This window comes from Morone saxatilis, unplaced genomic scaffold, assembly GCF_004916995.1.
Source record: "Morone saxatilis isolate NCDOM2014 unplaced genomic scaffold, NCSU_SB_2.0 Contig5, whole genome shotgun sequence".
Lineage (NCBI taxonomy): Eukaryota > Metazoa > Chordata > Actinopteri > Moronidae > Morone > Morone saxatilis.
Genome location: NW_023340095.1, coordinates 24,065,405 through 24,080,039, shown reverse-complemented (window position 1 = coordinate 24,080,039; position 14,635 = coordinate 24,065,405). Strand labels below are relative to the sequence as shown.

Below are 14,635 nucleotides of genomic sequence, written 5' to 3'. Positions count from 1 at the left end.
TCTGTCGAGTTTGAATGAAGTGTGATTAAGATTAAGACTTACCTTGACCCCCCAGAATTCCAGTGGATTTGACAACCATTTCCAGTCTCTTGTCCCAGGTAAATGTCCTGATATAATCTGCAGTAAAGAGCAGTAGTAGTTACTGATTAGGGCAGGACAGGAAATGCATCATTACATCATCTCCATCAGACGTCCTCTCACCTATAATCCCGACCACCAGCTGATCGGTGGCATCGTCCCGCCCTACCAGCAGGGAGTAGTCGATGATGAGGTGGCTGGAGAGGAAGTAGGCGTCACTGTGTATGGCGGCTCGCAGGATGGCCTTGCAGTGGGAGCGGATGTACAGCGGGTTGTCGTGGATCAACTTCAGGAGGTTCTCGTCCAGCAGAACCACCTCGCAGCTTTCCTTCCCCGAGTCTGTCTTCACGTTGCGGTTTCTCAGGGAGCCTTTGAGGTCAAACACCTACAGAGGAGACGGCACAGCTGAGGACACTGCAGAGAATCTGAAAGTCTTCTGTTCCACAAATACCGCAAAAATCAGTCTTACCTGAGCCATCTTGCGTCCGTAGAAGAGATTTTCCATCACAAGCAGGTCCAGCTTCTTCTCCGTGTTGTTCTGGGAGTTCTTGTAACCGATCCTGTAAACGCCCAGGATCTTTGCCAGCGCAGTCGGCCGCTGTGGTACAAAATTGGTTGTTATTTACTTTAACTCAAACAGTAAACACTAGGTAGAAACTTTCCTTCATGATGCGTACTTTCTGCTGCACAGCTCCGGTGATGTAGGTGAAGTAGTGAGGTGCAAAGTCCAGGAAGGACTGGACCTCCAGTCTGGGCATCTGCTTCAGGATGAACCGGTCATCTGACAGGACACAGAGGAGGAGATGCTACATTATTGATTTTGGCCTTTTCATTGGATTTAGTGACAGTAATAAAATTATAAAATTACATCAGCGTTATTCCTTTAAACCAATAAAACCTAAAACAATGAAAAGCATCTTGTTTTCAGAAACTTTAGATGGATGTGAGATGATGAAAGCCTCCAATCAGATCTTAATAATTTCATAATTTCATAACTAAACCTGTTCACATTTAACTTTGGTACTGGTTGCAGCAGTAGTAGACATTTATCTGCCAGATATTAGATACAACCTTCTGTTGCATAAAAAACAGCTCCAGATTTTCCTCCACGGGCCTGCCAGTTGACACAGTGGGACAGTGAGCGGACAAAATCCTCCTCGGGGCTCTCCATGATCTCCTCGCGCATCTTATGAAACTCCTCGGCATAGTAGATTCGACAGTAAAACTTGGCATTGGCATCGGAGAATTCTACAAATTGCACAACAGACGAGGTTAGCATTAGCATGGATTTGATGCATTTACTGAAGTGCCACAGAGGGATGACACTGAGGAAAGGTCATTTTAATTAAATTCCTCTGAACCTCTGAGGGTACATAAATGTTAGAGGAGGAAATACTCACGTAGCTCAATGTGTGGATTCAGGGTCTGTTTCTTCTGTTTATCTGTTAAGTCTGCATCCTCTGCACAGAACAGTCATAAAAGTGAAGCATTTCACCTCATGGATAACATCGAAACATTTCAATCTTCAATGAATGAATGCTTTGTGTGACGCCAAAACACTTCAAACTAAAGGATCCTATATATTCTACGGTGTCTAAAGTTAGCGTTATTGAAAAACAACCCCTAAAATTTCTGTCCTGCCCTTTGTGAGGACGCTCTTTGTGGACGTTCTTTCCTGATTGATACAAGTGGAAAGATACCAGGAAGTGTATTTCTCATGTTTACTGCAGGAAGGAGGCAGGGAGACTGGGAGACATGTACTGACTGATCTCTCTTATATCATGTAGACTATTTAACACTTAATTCTAACAAAACAAATAGCACTCACAGCACCTTTAAGCTGTTATTTGAGCAGTGGACCGAACACTTACTGAGGGGGTCGGACTCCATGCTGCTGCGGCTCTGCAGGGATGAGGCCGACTCACTGGGCCTGGCAGGGCTGCTCTTAGCCCGACTCTCCCCAGCACTGGAGGAAAAGAAAGACCGGAATTTTTTTTTTATTAAAACCACAGGAACTGTGACTTTTGTATGACAAAGTTTACATGGCCAAAAATGTTATTCCTTCTTGCTTTGTTGTGTTATTCGAGCAAAATCAAACTAAAAGTCTCTTTTTATGTGGACCGTCTTATAAATTCTGTTCTGGTTTAGTTGATTTAAGTGACCTATTTGCACAATTCCTGAAAGATTTATCAACATCTCTGAACTTTAATGTCAGATTTCAATAGGAATCCTGCGTACCTCATGACCTGTGGAGTCTCATCCCCGCCTGCGTTTGATGCCTTGGACAGATCATCCAGCGCTGTTTTATACTCCTTGCAGCTGGAAGGCAATGCAAGACCCAAAATAAGTCATTTATACAGCTACATTCTGAGGCAGTTTCACTCTTTTTTTTAGAGAAGTGCTGAGCTGAGACAGAGGGAGAGGAGGCAGGTGTCACCTGAGAGCGAAGGCTATGATGGAGCTCGGCTCTCTTTCACACACTGCGATGGGCACTCGCTCATGTTCATACATCAGGTAGTGCTTGTCCGGGTCGCTGTCAAAACAGATCACATGACAGACAGAGACAAAGCCTGTAACAACTGCATGTACAGTTCAGACTTATACAGGGTTTCCACAGGTTTCAACAGGTTAAATTTAAGACTTTTTAATATTAATATTATTTAAGACTTTATGAATGAAATTTAAGACCTTTTACCCTACTATTTCATGTCAAAAGGGTCCATTTTGGTTCCGTGCCGGTTTTGTTTTGTTGTTACAGCATGATCAATAGAAATGTTTCCCAAAAACATTTAAAAGAGACTGAAGAATGTAACTTTCAACACTAACTTCATAAATCCAATCCATTTTTTAGGATCTGTCAAAGTCAAACTAGTTCGTTTTCAATCAAACAGACTCTTTCTTGACAAATTCAGTGTTTTCTTCTCCCTGATGCTTGGCTATTGTTCTATTAGCGCTTTGGTTGTTTTACCTGCGTACTTTCCTAAGGCAGTTTATCAGTAAAGGTTCTGTGTGAATATAGCTTGTCTTCAGCTCTTCAAACTTCAGATCAAATAATAATCTAAACTTTAGAAATAACAATTTTCTTTAGTTTTCTTCACAGAAATGAAAAAAATGCTGAGATGCTACCGTCACAATTTGGTCAGCACTCAAAAATCACACCTGACCTTGTTCAGAGTGAGTGTATTACTTACAACGGGAAGGGGATGGAATTGTAGCTGTTGCCGGGCAGGAAATTGGCGAGGATGGCTTTCATGGTGGATTTCTCCTTTACCTGGCTGTCAGTGGAGCCCAGCAAGTGTCCGTCAAATACATCTGACAACAAGCAAACGCAGGAATTATACAGCAGAGATCAGATTAGAGAGATACTGGAAGCTACAGGAATTAGTTTATATATGTGTGTGTGTTCACTGCAAAGCACCATTTCTTGTCTAAAAAGAAAAATAATCTTGTCAAGCATTTTTGCATTAGAAATTTTTGTTTTAAGAAAATATATCTAACTTTGTCTTAATAAAATATTCCAGCTAATATTGAGTTGATTTAACAATAAGTTAAGACAATGGTTTGCATAATATTCCAGCAGAGGAACACAAGTATTTTCCTTATTTTAAGAATAAGACTAGAGAAAGTAGTCTAGTGACCAAAATACTTAAGTCTATCTTAAATAACTCAGTTTTCATTGTTTGTAAGCACAGCTTACAGCGTTTACAGTGTTTCAGTGGCTAGATTTTTATGCTAGGTTTAAGAATTCTAACCAAGCAACACTGGCTTAACCCTTTTTTTTTCTCAATACAAGAAAATTTGATTAGATTTAAGAATATTTGGTGTGTTTCTTGAAGGGCAGTTTTGCGTGTACCTTCCGGGATGCTGACAGAGTCCTGCTCAGTGAAGGAGGGAATAGGTGTGACTGGCTCAGTTCCAGGTTCTCCTGGTGACAGCAGCAAGGAGGAGGAGGCTGACGTCATTGTGCTGAGGTGACGGTCCTCTGTCAGTGGAAACACAGCAACTCATCAGTGACAGCCAGGAAAACTGGCAGCTTCACTCAGTGACAATAAAGCAGGATGGATTCAGACCTGACACAGCCAACTCACCTTTCTCACCATTCTGTACCACAGGTGAGGGGTTTCGAGGGGAGGAATCCAGGGCACTCTATAAAAGAAATAATTAAATCAGCAAATAAAAATACGAGAGAATGATCTAAATGATCTCCTTGAAGAAACAGGTCTGTTACAACAGCTGGCGGGTTTTAGCAAATAAATATAATGTAACATGAATATAAGCTGATGGGTTACATTATAACCCTGGTTAAAAGTATACATGACCAAGAATTTGTCTTTCTCCAGGGGAAAAACTAATATCTATAATACTTGATACAGAATATACGATTACAGAAATAATGTTCCTATTTAATGTTAGTGACCTTGCTGTCGTCTGCAGTGGTCTGTCTGTGCCTGCCTGGGCTGGGAGGGACAGACAGACGCTTCCTGCCTTTCTCTTGCTGGAACAAGTCTTGCAGCCTGGGAGGGAAAGAGGTGACAGAGTCGGATATATTACAAGAAAAGATTAAGTCATATTATTTTTTCAACCATTTTTATTTGCTTGTCATTTTTTTTTTCTCTCACCAAAGCTGAACTTTGGTAGTGTGTGGGTAGAGTGTGTGCATGTGTGGCAGTGCAGGGGTTTCTTAAAAGGTTCTATATATTAGATTTAACATTAATACAGCAGCAACCAATAATTTGATATGTAAAGATATAGTGGGGTCATGGCGTCCAGACCAACTGAAACTGCTGTTTTATTTACCTAACTCTGTTAAAAAAAATTGTTCCTTGTTAGAACAGTGGAAAGACTGACGAAGATGGCTTTGGTAAGTTTTATTTTGTTTCTGTCCACTTTGAATGAAGTTATGATGTTGCAATTATCTGTGAGGTTAAATGATGTTTTTGTCTATGGATTGGTTGTGAGCAATAGCGATATTATGGTTGTTTGTGGATAAACAAAAAGGATTTTACTTTTTAAGAAAAAGGTCTATCTCTGTAGGGATCCTTTCCATAATGTTGTCAGACACTTAATAACAATAATAACAATCTGAGTCTGTCAGTGGCAACAACAACTTTTAGTGGGCGTACTTCCACGGTTGCATTTGTCCCCAAGGACTAGTTAGCTATATGGCAGCTATTACAGCCTCTTTCTCATTCAACTCAGCGATTTAGGATTTATATTGACCATTGTGGGATTGTTAGAACAGTGGAAAGACTAACAAAGATCATTTGAGTATGTTTTATTTTTTTTCCTATAGTGTTTAGTGTGTTTTATGATCTGAAAGGTGAATGTTTTTATCAATGAAGTCTGGTGGGCTGTAGTGTTTGCTCATATGTTTTGATCTAAGAAGCTGTGCTATAGTGCAACATCTAGTCTGAAAGTCACATAAAGCACCTTTAATGGGTTTTTTTTTTTTAAACTGGTATTGACCCTGACCTGCTATTCCAGTACTGTAACATCTCACACAGACTCTGTTTCTTCATAACCAGCGACTCCAGAACAATCTGCAGCTGCTGAGGAGAATCCAGACCACAGGCCTGTAGCCGCGCCTGGAGCTTTTCGATCCAGTTCCGCAGCTCTGCCTCTTCCATCTAAACACACAAGGAACAACACTATGAGTCTGTAACTACTGAACTCAGAGATAAGACAGACTGACACACAAGGAAAAACCTACGTCTTTCTGAGCGAAGAGGTCCTCCATCTTTTCCTCTCGCGTCTTGCTGAAGGTGTCGGTCTTGAGGGAGGTGAGCCGGTCGTCTATGGCCAAGTACACCTGAGTGACTCTGAGGAGAGAGCGGAGGGGAACGGTGGACTAGTGGATGTGGTCAGGTGACAAGCAAAGAAACAAACGCCACTGAATGAAGGTGAGTCATATATTGTTCATAAGTTATTTAATTTATATAGCCCTAAATCACACAATCATAAGCTGCATTATTAGTCAATTAATGAATTAGTTGATTATCTGACTATTGTGATCATTGCTTTATGTTCTCTTTTACTGTTCGAAGTACTTTATTCTCTGGTGTCTTTCTGTGTGTTCGACTGATGGTATGGCTTTACTTTTGGGAGAAGTCCTTCAGGTCCTGCTGCATGCTGGTTTTAGATGGCCCCAGGTTCCTGATGAAGATCTTGGAACGAGGAAGGCAAATCTCCAGCAGCCTTACAGAAGTGTAGCTGAGAAGGAAAGAGACAGGAAAACTCTGTGTCAATACTAATTCAAGGACTCCATGTATAGAACAGGTGCTTTGGGCTGTAACCATCCTAGAAATCGCACACAGGACTTTAACTTCGTGTCCACATCACTGCACACACATTTTGAATAACTAGCTAATGACACAACTCCTTCTAGAGGACGATTTTCTCAATACAAATAATTTATAGAGATCCATTTATTGCTTCTTTCATTGTAAATACGTCCTTTGTCGAACTCAGTGGTGGGTGAACGCAGGACACAGTGACAGCTGACCAACCTGAAGGAAGCCACCATCTGGTTGTATGAGAAGTACTGGTGGTAGTCTTTGTGGATGGAGTGTCCACAGGGCTCCGCATTAGCCCTCCTAGTGTACTGGTGGCCGTAGAAGCGAAGCTCCAGGTATTTGGCAAAAGACATGGACCACGAGTCGTTGGATAGAGGCACAACTGGTGTCACCTTAGAAAAGAGGCAGATAGTTTGAGTGTAACAGAGGGAAGTCTAGCCTGATCGTCATTTAGTTAACTTCATTAGTTTAGTTTAACTTCATTGATCCAATCAATTTTTGAGGCCTTTCAAAATGATCATCATCAATCATTTAAAACATTGTATGGCTAGATTTTAGGCTTTTAACGAACCTAACAACCTATTATTCCTCTTGGTTTACAAATAAACCAAAACACAAAAAGTGTTTAGACTGACATCCTGCTATGTCAACGCTGGACCCACGCAGGGAGAATTCTGGTGACTGACAGCAGATCATGCTACACTTTAATACTTCTGAGGCTTTATGTTTTGAGTCACAGAGAGCTCAATTGCTCAATCATAATCATAATAATATATATATTATATATATATATTTTTTTTATAAAGTATTTTTTGGGGCTTTTTTTTAATAATAGACTTTAATTGCTAGAGACAGCTGATAGTAGACAGGAAAGGGGGGCAGAGATGGAGGGGACACGCAGCAAAGGGCCACAGGTATCATAATGATAGTTAAACAATTGTAGGAATCGAACAGTAATGCTTTGTAAGTACCAATAGTGTTTAAAGGAAGGAATCAAAGCGTACCAAAGGAGGCACCAAATGCTTTCTTAGATTTATGTTTTTTTTTTGTCATGCTTTGTTTAAATATTTCCTACTTACTTCCTACTACTACTAAAATAAACAGACATCATTAAACTGTTGCCTGTTTGTTTGTTTTTTAGATATCTGGCAAGGTGTCTGATTTTTCTCAGGATAAAGTATCAAAAAACATGACATGAGGTATTGGTACTAAAACTCTATTAATGTTAAATAATAAGGCTGTACAGTATCGTTAAAAAAAAAAAAATCATACTATAATGAATATTATTCACTATTACTAGGAATGATCTTTTTAGCATCACAATTTTCCTTTGCACTGATAAAATGATTAAAATCCTGATGATGTTACATTTGTTGGGGTCTGTACCAAACAAACAGATTTTCTCACTTTTGGAGAACAAGATTTGAAGTTCAGGGCTTCCCTGCAGCACTACAGTACTTCAATATATTGCAGTTTGTCACACATTTTACATTTCTTAAAAAAATAAATTATTCAACCTCTACGACTTGGATATTGCCATTTTGATAATATTTTGATGAATTGTGCAGCCCTATTAAATATGTTCATTATCACTGACCTGTTTGCAGATGCGGCACCAGGAGTAGTTGAGAATTGTGTGCTGATAACCAGGCACAGGGGAGTCCAGCTCCTTTAACACAATCTGCACACAGCCGCTGCCGTGCACAAACCGACGGATGTGGTGCACCATGGGAGTCTCACAGAAAATGCTGGGGCACTGGTAAGATGGCCTTGGAGAAAACATACACACACAGACACACACATTTTGTAAAGCAAACTAAAAAGCTTACTTACTCCTGAAGTAAAACATTTTATTTTTCTGCAGACATATTTACATATTTCACTCATTTAGTCAATTCAAATTTCAAACTTATCATACACATTCAAAAAAACTGTTTAACTACAATCTCAGACCCATAGCTCCCATTCAGTTTATTACGTTTCTCTATGACAATGAATCTTTTTAAACTATTGCCATTTCATTAAAATGTATTTCAAATGCACAATTTTTTGTCTTACCTAAAGCAATATCGCTCCAAGAACACACCAAGCGATAGGTCATTCTTGCCATAGAACTCCATTGTGACAATCCTGTTGACAACAAAGGCAGTGACTACAAAGTCATTAAAAACAAGGTGTGAGATTATTTATGAATCCACTCCGTATGAGCAGTTTACCATGGGCTGACGCAGGGGTTCGGCGCGTTGTTGGACTGAGCTGATGAACTGCTGAAGAGCACACACAGTCTCTGATGGTTCACAGGGTTCAGACAGTCCAGCTGACGACAACAACAACAAACACAAACATGTCAAAAAGGACATAAAAGTAGAACCACAGAGACCCATAAATTATTAAAACCCCTCTACTAGTAGTTTCTCTCACAAATGAAAGATCACACTTGTCTGGCTTACAAAGAAGAAGGAACACATAGGAAGATACTTCCCTCCAGCCGGAGCAAAGTGACTTCAACAACTTTAACAATTTATTTCTTAATTATCTTTTTCAAATTATCATAAAATAGTGAGAACTTCCTGTCAAAACTTCCCAGAACCAAAGGAGACTTCTTACCCAGCTAAAAAGGAGAAGCTGGGACCAGGGAATGCTCAAATCGATCAAACTGAGAAACTACAAGGAGCTTGTTTTTCATATGGGGCAAAAAAGCAGGAAACGGACCAAAAAACACTGCAAAAAACAGCCTGCGAGAACTGCTGTGGACCACGCAGCAGCAAAATGTAGACTATTAGACTATAGTAGACTAGTAGACTATTGCAAAATTTCACTGAGAATATGTTCACCACTTTACCTAGCAGACAGGCAGCCCTGTCAAACGGGGAATGGGAGCTCTTATATTCATCTATGCTCTCTTCAAAGCCAGCAGACTAAGTTTGGTGTTTTAAAACATTCGTTTCGAACACCAAAATACACAGTTACACACAGTAACTCGAACAAACTAACTAATCAATGCAGCGGTAAACCAGCAACTACCCGGTTCTGTGAGGAAAAAGTCTGTAGTCTGGTAGCAGCCATATAACGACTTGAGGTCCCTGTTGAAAAGGCCAAGTCTTTCAGTTCAGTTGAAAAATCGCTCCTCTTCGTAGCATAAAAATCACATCCAACATATATTAAGTTTTTTGTTTGTATCTTTTGCTTGTACTATCGTTTGAACTAGTACAGAACAGAGTTTCTTCCATCTTATCCATTCTACTTTTCACTTCCAGCCTTCCATCTGAATTTCATGCGTCATCAGAATCAGGTGAACGCAAACACTATATATTGTCTCAACACTGCTCACCTTGGGGGCCCAGCTCATATCATTCTGTTTGCTTGGCTTCTCCTCTTCACTGTCATTCTTCACTGGTGGCTTGACTGTCACTTCCGCCCTGCTCTGGCTGCTGACAGGAGCCACAGTATTGGCAGTGGTGAAGGGGTCGGTGGCCTCCCTCTGCCGTATACGACCTCCCTTTGCTCTGTAGTCTGCCAGCATCTTGGCCAGATCCTGGCTGCTGCTCAGCTGCTCTACGATGCGGGTGCTGGTAAGGCTGTGGGAGGGCAGGACATCGATGGGCCTCGGCTGTGGGGCGCCATTAGTCTGTCCGCTGACCAGTGTGGAGGGGGCAGAGTCTTTAAGGAGCTGCCGCTTTCTGCGCCCGTCCAGTTCCTTGAAATCCTTGTTGAGTAGTGGAGATAGGTAGACCTATGGGGCAGGGAAAACATAGATGGCCATGGTGCAAATAATCCAGGAAACAGTGTCTGTACAACATAACAGTCAGGAGAAGTGGTTTTCAAAATGGGGCCCAGAAACCAACAGGGTCCTTAAATGATTTGTAAGGGGTCCCCAGTAAGAAGAGGAATAGAATATTTTAACTTTTAGCAAATTTTTGGGAAAAGTGAACAAGGGAAAAAATAAAAAAAAAATAGGATACGCTGTTTCACTGATTGTAATTTATAGTGATCCCAGTTTAATCATTGATTGACTGAAGACTTTATAATATTAAATCCCAAAAGTTGCTGTTTTCAGACTCTCAATCTACTTTTCTGTTTTATATCCTTCTACACTTTTTTTGGACTGTAAGTCAGACAAAACAAGACATGTGAAGACATCACCTTGAATTTGGAGTAACTGACATGAACCATTTTCACTATTTTCTGACATTTTATAGAATAAACAATTGATTAATACAGTAATTAATAATTAGAAATAAAACAGCAGATTAATGAAACATTATTAGTTTGCTGCTCTTATTCAGTAAATGTAAATGGAATAGAAAATAGATATTTCTTTTACAACAACAAAGGTACCTGTTCTGGGAAGTAGTCCCTGCTGGGGCAGTGCATTCCAGCAGGCGTGAGAAGGAAAGGTTTCTTAAATGTGATGAAGGGGGAAATACACAGGATGATGTCCTTAAGCTCCTGCTTGAAGACGGCAGAAATGGACTTAAGGTGGTCATCAGATGAAGCAACCTGCTCGGCCACAAACATTCCCGTATCATCCTGCAGAGGGTCTCGGAACAACCTAGGGGTAGGTGTCTCTGAACCTTCCCCATCCTCCATACCAATTGACTCCTCCTTCACTAGGCTCCCCTCTTCCCCTGTGTCCCCCTCAGACACTCCGATGAGAGTGTCAGACCCCATCTCCTGGTCCTCTTCCATGAGGAATGGAGGAGAGACAGACAGAGGCTGCGGTGCAGGGGGACTGGTAAACGGCGAGGAAGTCCTTGTCTCTGTGTTAACAGCCTCCTCATCTAGGACAGAGGAGGGTGATTTGGGGTTCTGTTGATCTGGGAGAGTGTCCATATCTCCATTTTTGGATGAAGACTCAGAGGTAAGCTCTTCCTCTGAGGGCTGTCCACCCAGTGTAGAGTCTTCAGAACCTGCAGTTTTCTCCTGGCTCTCTACATTTGTCTCCTTCCCCCTCTTCTCTCCATCTGCCTCCTCCTCCTGATCCTCCTCCTCCTCCTCTGCGGAGGCGCCCTCCAGCAAGCAGGGGAACGAGTTGCTTTGGGGCAAGCTGGGTGGCATGGCGAACTCGTCCATGAGGAAAGAGATCTCCAGTTGGGAGTGGTAGGCCACACACACCATCAGCATTATGATCTCCTTCACCCTTGCCAGCTCGTACTCTGAAGCACCACGCAGCTTGATGGAGCATCCGAGATGAGGAGGACAGCCCTCAAAGAACATCAGAGTCTTCACTTCATCTGGAAGGACAGAAAAAAGCATCAGGACTTACTCTACAGGGGGTAGTAATGTCACAGCAGTGTTCACTGAGAGTAGAAGTGGAAAGCAGAAGTGTGCTTCTTACTGTTGGCCAGGGTGAAGGGCTGCATGTAGAACTTGTGGCAAGTTCCCAGACGAGGTTTGGTGAGGAGCTGGTCCATGGACATTACCAGGTCTCCCTGGGTCATACGACTCACTCTGTCCAAGACTTGCTAAATTGACAAAGAAGAAAAATGAAAAGTGATTAAAAGTGGCAACGACAACAAGGTTATATATATATATAAGATTTAAAACATGAATATAGCAGCAAACAATTCTTCACTATGTAACAATATAGTGGAGTCATGGAGTCCTGAGCAGAGAATGGCGTCACACTCCCTCTGCCTGTGTTACTATCACAGTCTCTCTGTGGTTTATTTACATAGCCGGTATGCTCCTTGTGCAGCAGAGTAGAGCGTCTGAAACTGCTGTTTTCATCATCTACGTCAGCGAAATAAGGATTTATTTTGATTGTTGGAACAATGGAAGGACTGACAGATGGTTTTGGTGAGTTTTATTTTGTTCCCATCATATGCAAGGTAGATTTGTTGTTTTTTGTTGTCAATTTTGTGAGTGTGGTGGTGAGTAATTGCTATATTACGGCTGTTTCTGGTTAAACTATCTATCTCTGAAGGGATCCTTTCCATAATGTCGTCAGACAATTTTTTTATGCTGTTTATAATTAGTTTGTTTTTTTGTTTCTGCATGTCCATGTTTTGGACTTGAATCTGTTGTTTTGTTCTTTTGGTGAATATGTGAACAAAACCAAAACAACAGGGGGGCAATGATGTAGAAAGCATTATTAGGAAAAAATGGCTGCTGCAGTGGCTAATGCATGAGTTATATAGCACTCATACTGTACTGACCGGTTTGACATTGATGACCAGCGTGATACCGTGCTCGAGCAGCATGTCCTGAGCAATACGAGACACCGTCTTCTCCACTAACACCAGGTTTGGACGGACGTCTACTATGCGCTGCACGTAGTTCTTCAAAAACTCTCGTTCCTGAGGGAGAGACAGAGAAAAATCTGTTATTAGTTTTGGAAAAAAGGCAAATGCAACTACAGACCAGGCTGAAACAGTTGTTTCCTCTACTCTCTATTGTTAACTGTAGTTGGAGTGACACTGACCTGTAGCACAATGGGGTCGATGCAAGTGAACTTGGTCTCCTCTCTGTACAGATACTCTATGGAGCACTTCAGCAGCAGAATTTTTGGGTTCTTGATGTAGGGGTTCATCTAATTACAGGTCAGACAAGTATCAAGTGTTGAGCTGAATATTAACACAGAAGCTTTGCTGTATTTTAACTATCAATATACTATACAATAATAATATACTTTCATTACTGCTGATTTCAAAAAGGCAAAAATTTGAAACTAGTTACGGACAAAAATAAAGAACAGCAGGATCCACATTAGACAGCTTTCAGACTGATTTCAAAGTACAAAGTAAAAACTATTTATCTCTTTAGACAAGGAGTCAAAGCTGAGTATTAGTTTTTTAAGCACTTTATTCATTAATGTTCACACCTTCTTGTGGGCGATGCTCTTAGTGCATACAAAGCCATTCACCACCGTCGAGTCAAACTTCCTGCCTCCAGGAATCTGAAGCACAAATGGAGATTAAGTTTTACTTCTGAAGCAGACAGTCTAATCAGCTAATTGTAGGATTCTCAATTAAATATATGTGTATGATTTCCAACGAGTGACATCTGACTGATTTCATGAGATGGCGTCTGACCTTCTTGATGTGGACCAGCTGGCGGATGTCCATGTCGTCGTCACAGTTGCGAACGTCAGGCCGGACTGTCTGGACCACCTGTCGGACCACAGGGACGATGATATCTCGCCAGGACAAAGACAAAGACTCGCTGTAGAGCAGCTGCTGCAGCAGCGCCATCATATGGCTGTGGTTGGCCGAGCTGAACAGGGAGGCAGAGTGGCAGATGGTTACATAAGAAGACAAAACTTTAGCATGATTAAACCAGCTGCCAGAGTTATTAAACTTTTGAATTTTTCATTAGTTTTGATGTAGTTTTAATTTTGGTTCTTTTTTTAACAGCACAAAACACAATACCCCCATCCCAGACAGCCATACAGCATAACCCAAGAAGGGAAAAAGAAACTAAAATACAGATAAATAACAAAAATAAGATTAAATAATGATAATAAAAACAATTAAAAAAGGGGGAAAAAATAAAGAAAATTAAAAGAGAGACAAAAAAGAGCAAACAAAACAAAACAAACAAAAATAAACCTACATTAGGTTTTTCAGGTCTGCAGGTAAATAATCTATGTTCAGAAATAGCTCTTAAATTTTGGTTTTCAATTCAGTTTCCAGAGTGGAATTGCTGGTTTCAGCTTATTTTTTATTGTTTGTGTTTTGTGTTTTAATATTAATATATTAAAAATATATATATAATATATATTAAATATTAGTTTTTTTATTACAAGATAGGGAGTGTTTGTCAGGAGCCAGGAGACTGAAGAAGTCCAGTGGAGTTATTAAAATACATTAACTCATAGTCATGTAGTCAGTCTAAACAAATCCACGCTTGTATTGACAAATGTAACCAAATTGACAAAGACTAAAACTAAACACATGGCTTGTGTATTTATTTTATTTTAGTTAGTTTTGTAAGTACACAACATTTCTGTTCTTTCTCAAGTATAATTTTTGTTTTTATTTCAGTGAGTTAAAATGTTTTTTCACACCTAGTTTTACTAAGGGACGGCTACACCGGGGCTAAGGGGTGCTATAGCCCCGTCAAAAGTCTGTGTAGCCCCAGTTAAGCCCCTCAAGCATTTTAATTTTAATATTTTAAAAGCTAGTAAATATCACTATATATATATATACTATTATATTCTACTTAGTAGTATACTTATACTACTCATATATATATATAATATCATCGTATATAATCTATGATACTACCATATACTATACATATAACGGTAGTACGTACACTAT

General features: G+C 40.4%; 1 protein-coding gene across 8 annotated transcripts in view; it reads right to left on the bottom strand.

Annotated features, from left to right (window-relative positions):
* Positions 1–42: 42 nt before the first annotated feature.
* The window catches only part of pikfyve (phosphoinositide kinase, FYVE finger containing), a gene marked incomplete at its 3' end in the record, with an annotated part of 30,800 nt that continues 16,207 nt past the window's right edge, over positions 43–14,635 (bottom strand). For all 8 annotated transcript variants that reach the window (XM_035676772.1, XM_035676768.1, XM_035676770.1 and 5 more), the window contains 27 exon segments: positions 43–117; positions 202–463; positions 548–676; positions 756–859; positions 1,150–1,326; positions 1,479–1,538; positions 1,950–2,044; positions 2,317–2,397; positions 2,516–2,611; positions 3,270–3,390; positions 3,932–4,060; positions 4,167–4,224; positions 4,496–4,592; positions 5,551–5,705; positions 5,789–5,897; positions 6,175–6,288; positions 6,585–6,763; positions 7,969–8,140; positions 8,430–8,501; positions 8,588–8,688; positions 9,703–10,104; positions 10,710–11,605; positions 11,710–11,836; positions 12,530–12,670; positions 12,796–12,903; positions 13,195–13,269; positions 13,406–13,586. In XM_035676772.1, the coding sequence (XP_035532665.1) occupies positions 43–117; positions 202–463; positions 548–676; positions 756–859; positions 1,150–1,326; positions 1,479–1,538; positions 1,950–2,044; positions 2,317–2,397; positions 2,516–2,611; positions 3,270–3,390; positions 3,932–4,060; positions 4,167–4,224; positions 4,496–4,592; positions 5,551–5,705; positions 5,789–5,897; positions 6,175–6,288; positions 6,585–6,763; positions 7,969–8,140; positions 8,430–8,501; positions 8,588–8,688; positions 9,703–10,104; positions 10,710–11,605; positions 11,710–11,836; positions 12,530–12,670; positions 12,796–12,903; positions 13,195–13,269; positions 13,406–13,586 (4,316 nt within the window).